The sequence below is a fragment of the Podarcis gaigeae genome (assembly GCF_964106915.1).
Source record: "Podarcis gaigeae genome assembly, chromosome: 2".
Lineage (NCBI taxonomy): Eukaryota > Metazoa > Chordata > Lepidosauria > Squamata > Lacertidae > Podarcis > Podarcis gaigeae.
Window position 1 is genome coordinate 121018862 of NC_139679.1, and position 20269 is coordinate 121039130.

Genomic DNA, 20269 nt, shown 5'->3' on the forward strand with positions numbered 1-20269 from the left:
ATGATTAATACAATTAAGCAAAGATCATAATTCAAAATAGCAGACACCAGAAATCATTCATGAAATATGATCAATACAATTCAATAAACTCACTGTGATTCAAGATACCATCAGACGATATCAGAAATCATCCAAATGATCAATATAACTGAATAAAGTCATTGTAATTCAAAATATCAGAATGAGCTGCTGAGCACCAGTCCAGTGGCAGAGGAGATCTTCTGTCTGTCTTAATCTCAGATTATCCCCAGGTTTTAGAGTGATGTACGTCCGTTCTGGATTCAGTAAAACTGCCACAAATATCCCCCAAACTTTGGATGGCCCAAATCCTCATCCGCAGAGGCATCCCAGGTGGTTACCAGGGCGGTGTAGCGGTTAGAGTTGTGGATTTGTATCCAAGAGACCCGGGTTCGAATCCTCACTAGGCCGTGAAGCGTCTCAGCCTGACCTACCTCACAGGGTTATTGTGGGAATTAAATGATGGGACGAGCAGCCAAGTTCCTGTCTTGCAATCAAAGCAAGAGCAGTTTTACAGGGCGAGGGTCTCCCTGGGGAGGTGGCCTGGGGCGCTTGAGCTGAGATTCCTGCATTGGGGCGGGGGGGGGGGCGTTGGACTAGATGTCCCTGGGACATAGCTGTCAACTCTTTCTTGCGAGGAATCCTATTTGGAATAAGGGAATTTCCCTTAAAAAAAGGGGAAATGTTGACAGCTATGCCCTGGGACCCTTCCAACTCTGCAATCCTAGGATTCTGCGTTCTGCTTTGCTGCAGCTTCTCCCCTCCCTTCCTACACCCTCCCTGCAAGGTAGGACAGGAAGAGCTGCCAGGGGAAGGAGGGAAGGAGGGGGCCATTCCCAGCGAGGAGCTGCAATTACAGTACAGTGGTACCTCAGGTTAAGATCTTAATTCGTTCCGTAGGTCCTTACAGTGGTACCTCAGGTTACATACGCTTTAGGTTACATACGCTTCAGGTTTCAGACTCCACTAACCCAGAAATATTACCTCAGGTTAAGATCTTAATTCGTTCCGTAGGTCCTTACAGTGGTACCTCGGGTTACATACGCTTTAGGTTACATACGCTTCAGGTTTCAGACTCCACTAACCCAGAAATATTACCTCAGGTTAAGAACTTTGCTTCAGGATGAGAACAGAAATTGTGCTCCGGCGGCGCGGCAGCAGCAGCAGGAGGCCCCATCAGCTAAAGTGGTGCTTCAGGTTAAGAACAGTTTCAGGTTAAGGATGGAACTCCGGAACGAATTAAGTACTTAACCCGAGGTACCACTGTACTTAACCTGAAACTGTTCTTAACCTGAGGTACCACTTTAGCTAATGGGGCTTCCTGCTGCTGCTGCTGCTGCTGCTGCGCCGCCGAAGCCCGATTTCTGTCCTCATCGTGAAGCAAAGTTCTTAAGCCGAGGTACTATTTCTGGGTTAGCTGAGTCTGTGTAACCTGAAGCGTCTGTAACCCGAGGTACCATTGTACAGTACTTTCTCTTTCCCTCGCCAACCTCGCTCCCAAACTTGCGCCTCGAGTTCTGCCCGGCGACCGGTGTCGCCATCGGCGCGCAGATTTCCGATTGGCGGAATATTTTCCCCTCGCCCAATCCCGGCTCGCTCTGCTGCTGGTTCCGCATGCGGAGCAGAGAGCGGCTCTCAGAGTCGAAAAACGGAGAAGGAAGAGGGAGCTTCGTTTTAGGGGGAGATGGGGGTCCTCCTCCTCCTCCGCTGGCCCCCCCTGATCCTGGGGGCGGCGGCCCACCTGCTGCTGCTCCTGGACTGCGTAGGTCAGTACCTCGGGGGTCAAACTGGGGGGCGGAGGCCCTTTGCCAGGGGCGGGATGGAGTGGGTGTTCCCAGCCCGGATCCCTCCGTAAATATCCTTCCCCGCCCCCTGGGGACTTTGTCCGCTTTGTATGCCGCCCGGGGCAGAGAGCGCAGCCTTACTCGGCTCGCAGAAAGGAGCCAGCCCTGCGAGGGTGGCGGGATTAAGGGCGTGGGAAGCGCCTCGCCCCTCGCACGTGGAGGATCATAGCACGGAAGAAGGGATGGAAGGGACCCTGAGGTCATCCAGTCCAACCCTCGTGACGGAGGGATCCCCTCGCCCGCAACTGCCAAATACTCTGCTGGTCGATCGTTTCTTTTCTCTGGCGCGATCGCCACCCGTTTGTGCCGCTTTGCCCCTCAAATTCCGCTTGCGCTGCCTGCCCCCAAAATGCAGAATTTGAAAGTTGAGTTGCCTTTAGAAAATCCTTTGCTTATCCAGTATTATTATTATTCTTTACTAAATTGTTTACTGAATTTCTGTACTGCCCTCCACCCGATGATTACGGGGCAGTTTACAATATAAAAACATAAGGCATAACAAAATAGCAAACAAAATTATCACACACACACACAAACTGCCATAGTTTAATCAGTCTAAGGCCTAGTTGAAGACTACCTTTCCCCCCCTGGTGTCTCCCTGGGGAGAGCATTCCACAAATGGGGAGTCACCACAGAAAAGGGAATAATAATGATTTATTATTATTATTATTATTATTATTATTATTATTATGCCACTCAGCCAGAGTTGTGCCAGCCACTGTGGGTAGCTTCCAGCAAATGATAAAGCCGTAGTAAACTAGGGTTGCCATATTTCAAAAAGTGAACATCTGTTGAGTTTTTTTTGGGGGGTGGGGTGGGGAGCATTGACCAAAGTTGTTTAGCTTCTTTTGAACGATTTTAAATTAAATTCACCAAAATCTACACTTCTGACAGGCTGTCATACGTCCAGGATATTTCAGCATTTTCCGCCTGGATGCTGAATACCTAAAATTCTGGACATATGGCAACCCTGGTAAAATATTACACATTAAAAGGCTTCCCTATACAGGGCTGCCTTCAAATGTCTTCTAAAGGTTATATGGTTACTCATCTCCTTGACATCTGATGGGAGGGTGTTCCACAAGGAGGGCATAGCTGTCAACGTTTCTCTTTTTTTTAAGGGAAATTCCCTTATTCCGAATCGGATTCCTTGCAAGAAAAGGGAAAAGTTGTCAGCTTTGCAGGGAGGGTGCCACCACCGAAAAGGCCTGGTTCCCTGTAACCTTACAGTGAGGGAACCACCAGAAGGCCTTCAGAGCTGGACCTCAGTGTCCGTGCAGCCTTGTTCTCTTCCCTAAGGCACAAAGGGGCACATGTCCCTTCCCCGCTCAGTGTGCATTCACGGCAAGGTGTGGAGAGGGAGAAGGAGAGCAGGATGGTTGTGAACAAGGCAAAAGTTAATCCATCTTCCTTGATGGGGATGATCTGTGTTGGCTCCTTCCACCATCTAATGGCTAGTGTTTATATAGCCTATGGGAAAGGGAGCTGTGCTGGAGAGTAATATAATTAATGGTACAGTGGTATCTCGGCTTTCAAACTTAATCCGTTGCAGAGGTCTGTTCTTAAACCACAACTGTTCTTAAACCGAGGCGTGCTTTCCCTAATAATGCCTCCCACCGCCGGTGCCCTTAGATCATTCAGCTTCCATTCGTAGACCGAGGTAAAGTTCTCCAACCAAGACACTATTTCTGGTTTTGCGGAGTTTGTAAACCAAATCGTTCTTAAACAGGACTGTTCTTAAAGCGAGGTACCACTGTATTTATTCCGCAGAATACTGTATTTATTCCACTGTATTTATTCCACAGAATCGTAGAGTGGGAAGGGAACCATGAGGGTCATCAGCAATGCAGGAATATTTTGCCCACCGTGGGGCTCAAACCCATAACACTCTGGTTCAAAGCCCATCTCTGCCGTGAACTCCCCAGGGGAAGGGAATGAATTATAGGCGTTTGGGAGCACAACTTCCTGTCCTCCACAGTTCTGTCCACGATGAGGAATGACTGGGCCATTGCTGCAGGGTGTCAAGGAAATAAACAACTATCTGACTTTTAGAAGACATCAGAAGGCAGTCCTGTATAGAGAAGTTTTTAATGTTTGATGTTTTACTGTGGTTTTACAAGCCACCAAAAGTGTCTGGAACAACCCAGTCAGATGGGCAGCATGTCAATTTACTATTGTTGTTGTTGTTCTTGCTGCCTCAGCCTCACCTGCTTCATTTATAGAGCTGCCCCAAGGCAGAAGGACTCTAGGAAGCCATTGTGGTTAGAGTGTTGGGACGAGGACCTTGGAGATTGAGATTGAAATCCCCACTCCGCCATGAAGCTCATTGGGTGACCTTGGAGGCAGTCACAGCCTCTTCACCTACCTCACAGGGTTGTGGTAGGGATTAACTGAGGAGGGGGGTGGAAAAGGTGGGATCTAAATGCAGTGAATAAGCTCCTCTGCTGAGCCGCTTAAGAAGTCTGGAGGGGCCAGCCAGATGGAGATGTCAGTCGCCAGCCTAGCATCCAGAGATCTCCATGTGTGGTCGCAGTTGGACCCGTGCCGGTTGCAAAACATGCCTGGCGGATTTCAAACACTGATTGATGGGTATGTTGTGTCCTGGAATTAAAAACATGAGGCTTGGTGCAGATTCAACTTCTGCCCTTTCCCCCTTTCTTCCCAATCCCATTGGGGCAGAAACTTGGCAGTGCGGAGCCTTCTCGACGGTTGCCCCTCAAAGGGAAATAGAGATGGATTGTGGGGTCTGGCCAGGTGTGTGTGTGTGTGTTGTTGTTTCCAGGTGTATCTACAGAGCACCTTTGCCTGCCCCCTCTTTTTTTTTCTTCCCTTTGAGGCAGCCTCTGGGAGCTGCAAAGATTTATCCCCCTTCCCCTCCTTATGCCACAACACTCGAACTTTCTGTTCCCATGGCTCCTGATTCCCCCCAAATTTTGTTTTTTTACACTCTATCCCTCAATTCTCTCCCAGTTTATTTGCAATTTTTCCATGAAAATGGAATATACCTCAAATAGGGGAATGGCAGTGGGGAAGCTATGAAATGTTTTGTTTTGATTCTACAGAGCATAGGTGCTGGGAAGGGGCATTGCTACAAACCCATTGCCATATACACCTCAGATCTTCCGTTTGGGGGCTGCTGGATTGTCAGAGAGCCCTCAGCTGCAGGACCCCTAACGCTGCCCCCTTTTCTCTTCCTTTCCAGGCTCCCTCTGCTCTGCTTCCTCTATGTTTAAGGGCAAGTCTATAAGCTCCCCCAAACCCTGCTGAACTTTGGATCTCCTAATTTGGGGCTGCTGCCTGTAACACAGCAGGATTAGGGTGCTTCCTTCATCTGCAGGACCCCTAACTCTCTGCCCCCTCTCTCTTCCTTTCCAGGCTCCACTTCTCACTCCCTGCGCTACTTCTACACATCCGTGTCTGAGCCTGGCCAGGGGCTGCCCCAGTTCATTGCTGTGGGGTACGTGGATGACCAGCCATTTGTTCAGTATGACAGTGACACCAAGGAGGCGCTGCCTCGTGTCCCCTGGATAAGGAAGGCGGAAAAGGAGGATCCTCAGTACTGGGAGATGAGCACGCAACTCTTTCAGGGCGCTGAGAAAGTGCTGTGGTGGAACCTGGCAACCCTGCAGACTCGCTTCAACCAGAGCGGAGGTGAGTGGAAGGCAGGAGAGGCAGAGACCCCCAATATTCATCTCTCTGGCGCTCAGGAGACAAAGGGAGATGCCTGCTGATATGAAAGGGGTGAGGTGATGGGCAAGATGTTCTCCAATCTGGGCAGAAGTCCTTCCCTCTCCCCTTCCAATCTGTACCTGCACTTTCTTAAAAAGATATATTTTTACTCTGCAAAAAGGCACTTGGGAATGAGCTGCAGGTCGGTTATATGATAATGGTCATCATCCTGATTTGTGAAATTGACTGATTGGGCCAGTCACTGTGCAAACCCCTGGCAAAGAGAAAAGGAAAATTGCTTTTTCCTTGAGAACCCATGCTGGGGCAGGGATCTTGTTTTGGGGGGGGAACTGAGAAGGCGCTGTCCAGAGTGCTGGTCAATGAGGCCCAGCTGCTTTCTGATTACAGTTGTACCTTGGAATCCGTTCCAGAAGTCCGTTTGACTTCCAAAACGTTCGGAAACCAAAGCCAATTGGAAGCTGCAGAAGCCTCATCGGACATTTGGCTTCCAAAATAACGTTCGAAAACCAGAATACTCACTTCTGGGTTTCGATCGTTTGGGATCTGGAACATTCTACTCCCAAGGCATTCGGGAGCTGAGGTACAAATGTACTGAGTTTACCAGGGATTGCCAACATTTGTTCAAGCAAGATAAAAACAAAAACAAAACCCCTAATGTTCTCAGGGTGCTAAATTTTGTGTCATATTCTGGAAAACAAACACAATTCTGGAACTGTTGTGTGGTGGTTCAAAGTGAAAAGCAATGTATATTTGGCATTTAGAAACTGCAACAAAGATTTAACATAGTGGGGGGCGAGGTGGGAAAGATGGTGACTGTGATACAGCAGCGGTGAGAAAGCATCCTATTGTTACCTACATAAGCTAAATAAGTGAATTAGTTGAACTGAAGACGTTAGCTGCAGGATCATTCAGAGCGAGGGGTTTACATTCAGCCTATACTCAGACTTACAGTTGTCCAAAGTGTCTGGCCTTGTCAGTCGAAGTGAAATTATTCAACGTAATAATAATAATAATAGTAGTAATAATAATAGTAGTAATAATAATAATAATAATATATTTTATTATTTAAACCCCACTCATCTAGTTGGGTTTCCCCAGCCACTCGGGGCGGCTCCCAACAGAATATTAAAAACACGATAAAACATCAAACATGAAAAACTTCCCTAAACATGTTTTTACTCTGCCAACTATACGCCGGAATATGTTTTGGATCAATATTAGTAGAATTTGTGACAGGATAAGAGGCATGAAGCAGTCTGGTGGACAGCTTTATTGGAAAAACTAACATGGAAACCGTGGGTAGCAACAGGCCAAAAGGAAAACAATAATTTCTATGCAGTATGGGGCGATTTATTGAACACACAGGTAGTGAGGCCCATGGGGGGGTAGTGTTTGGGGTGGGTAGCACAGTTTGGGATTCATGAAGTATACATTTTAACCTTTCAGATTGTTGCAGACATTATGTACTCCTCCCCTTTAATGAGATTAGAGTACATGATGTGTTGTTTTATGATTTTTAAGGTTATGAGAATGTTTGAAATATATGCTGTGACAAATAAACTATTTTTAATTGGGGGGGGGGGAGAAAAAAAAAAGAAACTGCAAAAAAACCCCGGCCCCAAACAAACTCCAAGATCATAATCCAACACAGGAGTAAGTAAAAGAAGACTCATATATTTCAGTGAAATCAGGACTGCAATTCTATACACGGATATACCTGGAGTAAGTCTCACTGAACTCAGTGCTGCTTACTTCTGGTTAGCACACATATAATTGCACTGTAAACTACTCAGTTTTGTGTTGGATTATGGTTAAAAACTGTGTGTGGGGGGGAGAGATATAACATCCATTTCTTTCCATTTCCTCCTCATGGTTCACATGCTGCCTCTGACTCTTCCCTGAACCTGAGGTTGTTTCCCTGAAACTGAGAGTGTTTTTTATATATATATATATATATATATATATATATATATATATATATATTTGCTTTCGTAGATTTTCACGGGTACAGGAATGCAGGTTTTGGTGTCCTCGGGTGTCTTCCCGTGTAAAAGTTGGGGTGTCTAGGCGACGTTTCGACGAGGTCTCACTCGTCATCTTCAGGCTGGTGCTTTCGGCTTCTTGTTACTGGAACAGAGCGGGATCTCAATGTTTGAGTTCCTATAAATACTGTAGAGGGGGTGTGGTGTCTAGCCTCCAATGTTCTGGGCAGAGAGGAAGTTCCCAGGCTAGTGTGCCTTTTCTTCTTTTGTCCCAGCCACCGAAAGGATCCTGAAACGAACTGAACTATCCCTAATCAGAAACGAACTACACAAGCAAAGATACCTACTAGACCAAACCAACAAAGATCTACTCACTCTTCACCTCAAACTCTGTAACAAAATCCACCCTGCACTCTGGGACAAATGCAAACAACTAGCCGTCTGGAGAGCTGAAACGGAGACCTCACATAAGACAGACACACACACCAACAAACTCCACAAACTAGAGAAACGCCAGAAGCCCGGCCACCCTCCACAGCAACCCATGAAACAAACAGTACATAACATATCAGACAGGATCCTCACCACAACTGAAACCAAAGTACTCTCCAAAGGTTTCAACTTTGCAGTCGCCCCGAGACGCATCCCCACGGAAAACATCATATGCGGAGTCGAAGCTAGCCTAACCAAATTCAACCCAGATGAAGCCAATAAAATCAGACTTGAAGTCACCAACATCCTCTGCTCCAGCAAACCACCCAGAAGCAATTTACACAAAGAAGAACAGAAAGCACTCACCAACCTGAGGAAAGACAACAACATAATCATTCTCCCAGCAGACAAAGGTAATGCCACAGTGGTGATGAACACATCGGACTACCAAGCAAAACTATCAAAGCTACTCCAAGATCCTGCCTACAAACCTATAAAAACAGATCCCACCACCTATCTGGAAAAAACCACCAAATCCAAAATAAAAGCCTCTCCTATCAGTGAAGAAATCCAGCTAAGAATCATCCCCAGAGAAAAATCATCCAGATGCCCCAAACTCTACGGCCTCCCCAAGATACACAAAGAAGGAACACCACTCAGACCAATAGTCAGCTCCATAGGCTCACCTCTACAAAATCTCGCTAAATTTCTCGCCAAGCAACTTCAGCCCTATGCAGAATCCATCTCTTCACACGTACCAAACTCCTTCCAGTTCATAGAAACAATAAAGAAGCAAAACCTACATCCTAATGACCTACTTGTGAGCTTCGATGTTGTATCTCTCTTCACACAAGTGCCCATTAATGAAGCCTTGACAGCTATTCAAAACAAATACAATCCCCCCGAATACATCTTGGACCTGACCAACCACTGCCTAACCAACACGTACTTCATCCACAATGGACAAAGATACAAACAGATAGAAGGAGCACCTATGGGATCACCCCTCTCACCGGTCATCGCAAACCTGTACATGGAACACTTTGAAACCAATGCTTTAGACAAGTCAGAACACAAACCCAAACTTTGGCTCAGATATGTTGACGACACCTTTGTAATTTGGCCACACGGGAAGGAAAAACTGGATAGCTTCCTCACACATCTCAACAACTTACACCCCAAAATACAATTCACTATGGAAATAGAAGCCAACAACCAACTTCCCTTCCTTGACGTCCTAATCTACAAAAAACCTGATGGCTCCCTAGGACACACTATCTACCAGAAAAAAACACACACCAACCGCTACTTACATGCACAATCACACCACCACCCTGCACAAATAAACTCCGTAGCCAAGACTCTCATCTCCAGAACCAAACGCCTGGCTGACAAAGACCACTTGACAACTGAGTTACAGAATCTCTCAAATGTGTTAATTGCCAATGGATACCAGCAAAACAGGATTACGAAGCTAATCCAAAAGGAAACACCCCCCAAAAACCAAGACACAGAAGAAAACAATGGCATGGCCCTCCTTCCTTATATCAAGGGCACTACAGATAAAATTAGCAAAATCCTCCATAAACACAATATCAAAACAGCCTTTTGCACCAACCAAAAAATAGCCAATATCCTCAGAAACCCCAAGGATAAAATCCAGTTGGAAAACCAAGGGATCTATGAAATACCCTGCAAAGTCTGCCCAGCCACGTACATTGGACAAACAAACAGACGAATAAATGCACGTATCGCAGAACACAAGAATGCCGTCAAAAAAGAAGAAAAAACTTCCTCTCTTTTCCAACACATGAAAGAAACAGGACACGAAATTAATTTTGCAGATTCCAAATTGCTCTTTAACACGGAACATCACCACAAGAGAATAATCATGGAAGCCATCGAGATAGAGAAACACCCTCACAACATGAACAAGCGTGACGACACATCCCGCTTGCCAGACATCTGGAAATTAGCCCTCCCCACAAAAACTGACACCAGATCCAGAGGCACACAGAACGCCAACACCAATCAACCACACCAGACCCAAACCCAGACCCTCTCCACAGATGAATTACTGACACCATCCAGTAGCCAATCCATGGTGGCACCTCCGGATGCTGCACCCCCCTGCAATCCCTACACAGATCTGGCTGACACAAGCCACAAAACCACAGCTCGCCCCTATACACGAAGCCAAGCCAAAGCACAACTAAGTGCAATACAGCCATCTTCTCAGGAAAACTCTTCACAAAGTTCAAGAGGTCAAGACACAAAGACTTTAGCAACTAATCCACACCTAATGACCCACCTAAGTGGTACTCAGGATATCACTCAAGAAATCACTCAAGGTATCTCTCAAGTAATTAAGGAACAAAAGAAGAAAAGGCACACTAGCCTGGGAACTTCCTCTCTGCCCAGAACATTGGAGGCTAGACACCACACCCCCTCTACAGTATTTATAGGAACTCAAACATTGAGATCCCGCTCTGTTCCAGTAACAAGAAGCCGAAAGCACCAGCCTGAAGATGACGAGTGAGACCTCGTCGAAACGTCGCCTAGACACCCCAACTTTTACACGGGAAGACACCCGAGGACACCAAAACCTGCATATATATATATATATATATATATATATATATATATATATATATCCTGTTCTGTGTTCTGAACTTCTCTTTGCGTTCCTGGTCTGGTTTTGTCTCTTGCCTGGCATCACATGTCTCTAGGCGCCAAGCGAAAACATCCCTATTCTCCGAGGCCTTTGGCTAATTCAAGAATCTATGTTCTTTTAAACTGGAAGGGGCTGTGTGCTATTATTATTATTATTTATTTGTCTGCCTCTATGGTATATATTTTGGTGGTGTTCTCTTGTAAACCATCCTGTGGTCTTTGGATGAAGGCCGGTATAGAACTTGAATAAAGGAATAATAATCTCTCTCTTGTGCACACACAACTCTTGACATCTCGGGTGTTTCCTTCCACTCCCACCCGCAGGTTTTCCCTCCCTGCAGGAGATGCATGGTTGTGAGCTGAGGTCAGACGGGCGCAAAGAAGGTTATTGGCAGTTTGGCTACAATGGGAGGGACTTCATCGCCTTTGACAAGGAGACCCTCACCTGGACGGCAGCCGATACAGAGGCCCAAGTGACCAAGAGGAAGTGGGATCCTATCACGGCCCTGAACCAGTACTATAAAGCCTACCTGGAGGAGATTTGCATTGAGTGGCTGCAGAGACACCTGGACTATGGGAAGGAGACTCTGCTGAGGACAGGTGAGGGGGGCAGTGGGGGGTAGGGGGGCTTAGTGGGGCAGTTTTCCTTTAAGCTACCCCCCCCCTTAACAGTCTTCCTTTTGGACCAAACAGCAAACACTTTTCTTGGTGGTGGTGGCAGAGGTTTGGGAGGAGAAAGGGGGTCATTTTAGACTATGATTGGGGGGGGAGATTCTTAAAAACAGTCCCCCCATGCCCCTTTGGCTGGAATAAGGGGTGGCAAAAGACAAATGGGGGAGGGGACACAAAGAAACAGCAGGGAAGGAGCCAGTAAGGCAAAATGCAATTTAAATTAAATAAAAAAAGAAAATTGAAATGGACAGATTTGAGGGGAGATACAGAAAACCTCTTGCCTTTAAAGTCTTTAAAACTAGATAAATTAACATTTTTTTTAAAAAAATAGAAAATGTGTGGGGAGCCCATAAAATATGTCTTAGAGGGCAGGATGCAGCCTCCTCACTAAAACTGTAGGTTAGCAGAAAACCTGCACATGGTGAGAGAGTATGGGAGTTCCCACTTCTACCTTATTATATATTTTATTTGTGAGGAATTTTACTTTTTCCCATGGGGAACATTCAGAAGTATCATCTTCCCCAACCCCGTGCCTTGAAATGGTACAGTCCACTCTTCTGCTTCAGGAATCTGGCACAGGAGCCAATCACGATCCAGTGTTTTGACTGGAATGGACCATTGCACAATGGGGGTGGGGCTGGGAATCCTGCCCTATAGATAGCTGTCAACGTTTTCCTTTTTTTAAGGGAAATTCCCTTATTCCGAACAGGATTCCTCGCAAGAAAAGGGAAAAGTTGACAACTATGGCCCTATATTGAGAGCAAAATCCGTCATGCTATGTAGGAAGCAGTGCCTGACCAAGGACCTCCCTCTGTCTCCCCCAGGAATGGGGAGTTAAGGTCCAGCGGAGGCTGAGGGCACCTAGACCAGGTGGGGCTCCTGGGAGGTCACAAGACCAACCCCCAGGTCCCCATCTCCTTCCTTGAAAAGGAAACAGTGGACACTTGAGCAGAACAGTTGTCCAAGTCCATAGCACATTCAGAAGGTGTCCTTGCTTAGTCCCTTGTAAGGGGACAGAGGATGGCATCCTACAAAACATTTAGAAATTCCGAGTGTATCTATCTATGTTCCAGGTGGAGGAGTTTAGTTGGTATCCCTGAAGTTGCCTCTCGCCATGATGGATCTGCTGCAGATGGGGAGGGAAAGTCAGACCAGCCAAGAGAAGCATGAGGGGTCCTGTCTCTCTCTTACTAAGTTTTGTTAAAACGAAAATTAATTAAAAATGAAATAATTCTAGCACCCACCCCCTTTTTGAGGACTGACACATAGGTATTAGCCATTCTTAGAGAGATGTGAGCAAATTCATCTCAGAGGTTCTGCTGAGGTCAGAGGTTTCAGTTGAGTAAGGGCTTGGACTTCCTTCCTTCCTGCTCTCCTCAGCATAGTCACATCCCCTCCCAGACCTGAGTTTCCAGTCCAGGCACTGCAAAGTGGGTGGGATCCTGGAACAGCCCCGTCATACAACAGCTACCCAGGGAGCCAGTTTTTGAACAAGGGTTACATTCTGTGAATCGGGCCTAAAGCCAAAATTGTGTATATTGGATTCAAGGGCGATTGGGTTGCCAAAGTCCTTCCCCAGACACCTGCCTCCTCTTTTTGTTTTTTAGAATATTTTTGGCAAATCTGTATGTTTACAAGTTCAATGTGCGTAAGTTGCTGGCTTACTGGGCCTCCTGGTCTGCCATTTCCACTCCAGGGGAGGCTGCCATGGAGAAGGGAGATGGGCCCTTTCCAACCTCCAGGGACCCTTTCAGGGCAGGCGGGAGAACCAGAAAGGAGCTCTGTCTTTCCCAGGGCTGTTGGCTTTGATCACTAACTATGGAGCTGAAAAGTCCCGGAGAGCAGAGAGCAGCGAGTCCAGCATTTCTTCCCCCTCAAGAGAGGAACCAGGATCAGCCTGAGCTGCCCTCAGTTCGTGACTTGCAACTTCAAAGGATCTGAATGAATCCCGCCATTGGGGACCTGGTGAAATTTGCCCCTCAGCCTAGAGGCAGCTCCCTGGGACAATCTTGGAACCACAAGTTGTCATGTTTGAGTAGTGTTGGAGCTTTGCAAGATGACAATTTAATTTGTAGCCAGTCCTTCCTCCCAAAGGAGTCTGCTTTGGCAAACAGAGGATAAAACCTCTGAAAACAGTTCCACCGTAGAGACAGATTGGTGAAGATGCCAAGGCAGGTTGAGGAAATCCCATTTATACTCAGTTCTTTTAAATTTCTGGAGATGTGAGATTGTGACTAGGTTGCCCCTTGGGTCTCTGCTCCTCTGCTCTTAAAAAATACAGGATTCCTCCAGGCTTCCGTTGTGGGTGTCTCTCTGTTAACCCCAATGTGGCCCTTTTTGCAGAGGCTCCGGTGGTGAAGGTGACCAGGAAGGCAGACTATGACGGCCTGGAGACCCTCGTTTGCCAAGTCCACGGCTTCTACCCCAAGGAGATTGAGGCCAACTGGGTGAAGGACGGGGAGGTCTGGCAGGAGGGCACCCTCCGAGGATTGGTCGCCCCCAACTCGGACGGGACCTACTATCTCTTGCTCAGTGTCCAGATCGACCCCGAGGAGAGGGAGCGCTTCCGGTGCCGCGTGGAGCATGACAGCCTGGAGAAGCCTCTGGACGTGGCCTGGGAGAAGGAGCCTGGTGAGAGACAGACAGACAGACAGACAGACAGGAGGGGAAGGGGTGGGCTCTGGGAGGGGGATTTCCACCCAACTCCTCAGATGGGGAACCCCAGTTGGATCCTGTCTGTGCCTCTGGAGGGAAGCAGCTGAAACGGAATCTGTAGATGCCTTTTCTGACAAGTGTCTCATAGGCCTTAAACACAAACTGGATGTTGTAGGTAAAAACTGGCTGTCACGTTTTGGCCTTTAAGCAAAAGTAGTTGTGATGTCACAGAATGTGGGCAGATATTTTACTTCTTCAAAATCAAGTGTGTCAGCACAGTGTGTGGAATAAAACTTTGTTATGGCATCCCTCTGTGGACAGAGACACCCCCCCCCTTTCCAATTTCATTTCTGTAGGTACTTGTGGTGACCTTGGGAGGAGATGAGGGTTGTTTGGGGGGCATTTTTGGTTATCCTCCCTCCTTGGGATCTCCTTGCATTTCACAAGCTCTGGTGTTAGGGTTGCCATATTTTGAAGAGCAAAAAAGAGGACACATTTGCCGACTTCTGCTTTTAACTTCGAGTTTGTATGATGACTCTCATTTTAAATACCTCTATTATTTGTAGGCTATAGAGGCTGTGATATATTGCTAGTAGCAATGTTCTTAACTTTTAAAAACAAAATAACAATTTATTTATTTATTTATTTATTTATTTATTTGCTTGCTTGCTTGCTTGCTTGCTTGCTTGCTTGCTTGCTTGCTTGCTTGCTTGCTTGCTTTAATTAATTATCCTCTATTTAAAACCTGGACATTTTCCTTTATTTTAAAAATCTGTCTGGACAGACATTTTAAGTCTGAAGAAGAGGACGTGTCCAGGAAAAACCGGACGTATGGCAACCCTACACAAGATGCTTTTTTCTAAGGGTTTGTGCCTTCCCTGACGGCCTGTAATGCTGGGCTCTGGGGGGTCTCAGGGGGGAGGGAATCCCTTCCTCTCAGGGTCAGGACAGAGAAGGCTGAAGCGCCTGAGCAGGAGGAGACCTGCTTTTAAGTCTGGAGTCTGTGATGAAACAGGTGTGCCAGTCAACTGTCTTCCTTAGATGAATTGATTATTTTAAAGACCTCTAATGCTGGATTCTGGTGGGAAAAATAAACTCCCTTGTATCGGGGCCACTATAGAGAAGACCTTGGCCTGTTATGAGGCAGAAAGAGGGCCTGCTTTGCAGACGTAAAATCCTCCCGGGCTCATAGCTCAGCACCTCCACTCAGATCTCCTACTTGAGGCCTTGGGGAGCTGCTGCCGCCAGTCTGAATAAAAATGTCTCTTGTCTCCTTTTAGGTAACCTGGGGCTCATTGTGGGAGCCATTTTGGGTGTCGTGGTCCTGCTTGTCGCTGTGATCTTTGTGATCTTCTTCATCCGCAGTAAGTAAACCCTGGATGCGTTTGCTGCCTCTCCTGTGTCCTTCTGTCTTGGCCTCTGACTGGGAATGTGCTGGTGGAGCCTTCTTGGAAACTGCCCCTTGTATCCCTACAGAGACCCCTCCCCATAAAACACTCTCGAACATGAACCAAAACTCCTGTTGGTCGTTGCTTTGCGCTCTCTGTGCTCAGCTCAGGAAATTCACTTTCCACCTGATGTTTTAATCAATCCTAAGCCTTCAGTCCTGTACACACTTAGCAGGGAGCCTTCCTTGCATATCTTTAGGCGCCAGGCAAAAACGTTTCTCTCAAACCAGGCCTTGGGCCTTTTAAATGTGAGTTACTGATTTGTTTTTGTTTTATTATGTTGTGCTCTCATTTTGTATTTTTATTTGGAGAATCACCCAAATAATAATCCAAAAATGAATGAGTGAAGGGACTGGATGTTTTCTTCCACCCTCTTGGAATTTGTCCACTGCCTGGTTTCCTCATGTTGACTTTTTTATTTAATTTCCTCAATTTTTTCTACTTCTTTGTAAAATTAGTTCCTTGAAAAGATCCGCTTCAGGGCTCCCCTTCCTTGGAGGTGTTTGGAAGAGACAAGAGAAGCATCTGCTGGGAAGGTTTAAGCATTTGAGAGCCAAATTGTCAAAATGAGATTGCGTGGCCTCTGGAGGTCCCTTCCAGCTCTGACCTTCTGCTTTTGTCTTTACAGGGAAACAGAGCGAGAAATTAGCCTACAAAGCAGCTTCAAGTGAGTGACTCCTCCCCTCTCTCTGTCTGACATATTTCCCCCCAATATGGAGCAGGAACAGGTTACAAACAGACCAAACCAAACCTGGTGGTGGCCTAGTCCTGAAGCCCAAGACCCTGATGGAAAGCTTAAGCCTGTCTGCTCAGCCTGTCTGGGGACAACAAGGGGCCCCTCAGGGCCAGGAAAAGGCTGCAGAGAGACTGTCGGCTGAGGGAGGGGCTCCAAGAAGGAGCAGGAGGAAGAGCGGGGGGGGGGGGGGAGAGGGGTCTCTGGGGGTTTAATTTACTGGAACCTGAAGCTAAAGATTTGGTTGGATGGCTCAAGTCTGTGGTTGTTAGGAACCCACCATTGCTCTCCCCCACCCCTTCTGCCTTTCTGCCCAGATTGCGCCCACCCCCGCTCTAGTCCCCCGCTGCCTCCGTGCCAGGCTGTGCCCATCTCTCTTTGCCCTCCAGCGTCTGCTTCTCCCTCCAGTGCTGCCCTTGAGCCCCCTTGCCTCTGGCTGCCTGTCCCTGAACACCCCCAGGATGAGACTGATCTGGGATGGGGGTGGAAGGAGGGAGGAGAAGGGCTGCGGGGATGGGATCTCCCTCCCTGGGATCCTGACTCCTGTGTTTCCTCCCTTTTGCAGCAAGCGACCAGGGGTCCGACAGCTCCGCCAAGGGTAAGTGGGGGGGGGGCAGAGGGGGGCTCTTGCAGAAGACTCTGTGGGGAACATCCTCAAATGGGGAAATGCTTCTGTTACCCACCTTGGGGTTTCCAAGAGTGACATAATCTGCAGTGTCCATTGAGCTGAAAATCACTCTTGTGACTCATTCTGTCTGTCCATCTGAGCTCCACAGAGGATCCCCTCCATCTGACAAATGGGTTTCCCCCTGGATCTGAATGAGAGTGTGTCACATTTGGGGTTCTGGAAGAGATTTTTCCTTCTGGTAGGACTGCTTTGTGTCCTTCCGGTATTCCCCCAAAGTGTGCAGCTTGGCTCACTTGCTTGAGCTGCCCTCTGCAGGCCCATTTTGGTGACACTCCTAGCATATCTTAGGTCTGATCTGACATGATGAGGGATGGTGGCTTTCCTTGGGAGGCTGGACTAGATGTCCTTTGGGTTCCCACTAGCTCTGTAATGCTGATGCCCCCACACCATGATGTTGGCTTAACTTTTAAACACCCCTGTTCTTTATTTCTGCAGCTTCAGACCAGCCCAGTGTGTGAGATGAGACCAGAAGGAGCCTGCCCAAGTTTTGCTGTGATTTGCAGAGGCTCAGATCCCCTCCCGTCCTTAAATGCTTCTTTATGATGTTTCTTAATCCTGGCTCTCACCCTTCTATTCTGACTTCAGCTGTAACTTGAATTTGAGAATAATCATGTTTTTCTGATGGATTTTGGCTGATTGTGCTTCGCAGCCGATTTTCAGAAATGTGCTTGTGCTAATCAGAAATGTGCCAGATATACGCAACTAAAAGCTTTAAAAAGGGGTGGGGAGATTGAGCAGTGATTTGATGGTTTCTCTTGGTTCTTTGTTGCTGTGTTTCCCTCTACAATCCCTTCCCCAATCTTGTGTCCCTCGCTTGCCATCCAAATTGAAGGAAAATCAACATTTGAGAACTGCTTTAGGTGTATTATGCGTGAAATAGGCTAAATTGTTATTGCCAACCTGCCTCTTGGGCCGCCCAGCCTTTGGCTAATCGGATGCTATGTCATGGAATGTATAAAGGCAGCCTAACTGCTCTGGCTGAGTGTTTTCAACCCACCTTCTGTGTGAGGAAGTGAAGAAACTGGCAGGGAGGGATGGTTGGCAGGGATACTTAGATGCTCAGGAGTTGAAGCTGAAAGAGAAGGAACAGTGGCTGAAGAGTAGAGAGGCTGTCAGAATTGGATCCCATTCTAATCTGGAACCTTGCAAGTCAGAACCCTCAGAAGATGGACAGACATTGGCCATTGATCCCGTAGAAGCCAAGGAGGGCATCATCTCCGGTTACAACATCTGGATATGGAGGGGTTTTGTCTGTTGACCAAGAGCCGTGCTCCAGTTCCTCTGCAGATGGGAGGGACGTCCTCCATCAGCCCTCTTGGGTCACCTCCTGCATCCCCAGAACCTCACTGTCCTGACTAGATCCAGAGTGGTCCAGAGGTGACCTCTGCTGGAGTTGAGGACTCTTCTCAAACATCCTCAGGCTGGGCAGAGAATGAGGAGCTCCAGGGGGCATTCAGACCCTCCCCATGGCAATGGCAGCTGCTGAGGCAGTTTCCTCCAGACCCTCTTTCTGTCCCGATACCTTCAAAGCTCCAGTTCTCCAGCCTGGTTCATGGAGGTCCACGTCCAGGACAACCAGCTGCTGTTCTCTGGGGCTCCACCCTGGGCCTCCCACGATGCCCTGGGGCAGTGAGTTGAGAAACAGGCTGGAGAGGGAGGAAGAAGCAGCTGAAGGGGGAAATGGAGAAGCAGGGAACTGAGAAAGAGGAAGACAGGCTGAGGGAATGGGGTGTAGTGACTCTCCTACGGGAGATGAGAGGGACTCATCCTGCTGACAGCCAAGGAGGAAGCCAGGAAGGAGAAGAGGCAGGTCAGGAGCTGCATGGCCACAATTTGATCTGAAATAAGGAGCCCCATATTTTTGGCTGCAGTACATGAGACTTCTAGCCTGGTCCCCACAATCTTCTAGGAGGGGTGACCCATTGAAAGTCAGACCACATGGACTCTTGAAAGTAAACTGGTTTTGTTGCCTTCAATTTGCCTAATTTTTATCTCGCCCATTCTTGCTTTTCCACCTGTGGCCCTTGAGGAACATACTCTGCCCATTCTGCGATTCCCACCATCTTCCTTCCCTTATCATAGGCTGGCATGCCTTAAGGAGACACTTTTCAAGAAATAAGAATGCATAACTCTTTTAGGCCTCAATGGATTTGCTGTATCTTGCTTTGAAGACACTGGATGTAATTATTACTATTATTCCTTTTGTAATATCCATTTGACTGAAATAAACAAGGGTGTCCCCCCCTTTCTTCTTTAGTGCTTCTTTCCTTCTTATCACAGGAGTTCCAGAGATCTTGAAGTTTCTGAGAATATTCAGAGTTTGTAGCCTCTGGCAGGGAGGGGCCCATAATTGTTCTTCCATTGCAAAGTGGCTGAAGAGCAATTCCAAAGTGAGATGGGGATATAATCTGTGGCTTTGCAGGCGTGGGCTTAAGTTACATGAGGCTGCTGTGTTGCTGAAGCCAAGAGGGTGTGAAGTCAGCTCAGGGCCTGGCTGGGGACCACCTGGATGCTGCCTTTGGTTCCAGGACAGAAGAAAGGAGGGTTGGGAATATAATAAAAGAAATATGTAGATATCTGATCTGGGGCAGGGGTTGGTGGGAGATGACCAAGGTAGGGTTCCCCCAAAAGTCCACAATCCCAGGAGGAAGTTCTCCCACTGAGATGAAAAGAAGATGACCAAAATATTTTTTTAAATTTTAATCCCACTCTTCCTCCCAAAGGAGCTCAGGGCAGCAAACATCAAAATATTAAAACAATACATTCAAAAGATTTTAAATGAAAATAAGCTAATTTAAAACCACCTAAAATCACTTTAAAACATCTAGAGCAACGCTTAGATTGGAATGGTTGGGAACAGGTGGGCCTTTTTAGATTAAAAGACTTCTATGCAAACCCCTACAGAAAGAACAATTCATAGCTGCCATAGCAAACCTTAAATGATCATGGTACCGCTTTAACCAGCTGTGAAGATTCCTGTCAAACCCAGACATTTCCATTCCAGTAAACGGGAAACAAACAGCAGATGAGCACATCTTTGTTAACTTCTCTCCACTGTCTAAGGGCCGAGCTTCCTCAATTTTTGAAGCTCTGATAACACTAGAATATGGCAATCTATTGTACGCAAAATGTCAGGGGAAATGGACATAGATGTGCAAATCCCAAATGAAAAATGGGTGGCTTTGTAGTCAGGGAGACTGTTGAAATCAGTTTCTGCAAAAAATAAGGGCAGCCTCACTGCATTGGTGGGGTTATACACCAGTGAGGCTATCCCAAATATGTAAGGAAGTCAATCCCAATTGTCGGAGGGGTTGCGCAGTCAAAGGTAACTATTTCCATGTGTGGTGGTGTTACATGATCGAACCCTCCTGGAATGCTGTCTTCAAAGAAATAAGCTTGATATACAAGAAAACAATTGAAATATCTCCTGCACT

The 20269-nt window shown here is 47.1% G+C and overlaps 1 protein-coding gene across 6 annotated transcripts; it reads left to right on the forward strand.

Annotated features, from left to right (window-relative positions):
- The first annotated feature begins 797 nt into the window (after positions 1 to 797).
- LOC310837833 (major histocompatibility complex class I-related gene protein-like) lies at positions 798 to 19082 on the forward strand. 6 transcript variants are annotated; one of them, XR_014560630.1, is made up of 10 exons: positions 798 to 876; positions 1486 to 1784; positions 5238 to 5513; positions 10964 to 11239; positions 13655 to 13942; positions 15247 to 15330; positions 16043 to 16081; positions 16713 to 16745; positions 17271 to 17638; positions 18265 to 19082. XR_014560630.1 is itself a non-coding variant. In XM_083724995.1 (9 exons), the coding sequence occupies exons 2-9, from the start codon at positions 1703 to 1705 to the stop codon at positions 17291 to 17293; spliced, it is 1089 nt and encodes a 362-aa protein (XP_083581121.1). In that variant the 5' UTR covers positions 853 to 876; positions 1486 to 1702; the 3' UTR covers positions 17294 to 19082. The 6 variants fall into 6 exon arrangements, 3 of the variants coding, with proteins under 3 accessions (XP_083581121.1, XP_083581120.1, XP_083581122.1); XM_083724995.1 differs by having other exon boundaries at positions 853 to 876; positions 16713 to 16749; positions 17287 to 19082; XR_014560631.1 differs by lacking the exon at positions 798 to 876 and having other exon boundaries at positions 1492 to 1784; positions 16713 to 16749; positions 17287 to 17787; positions 18614 to 19082.
- The last annotated feature ends 1187 nt before the right edge of the window (positions 19083 to 20269 follow it).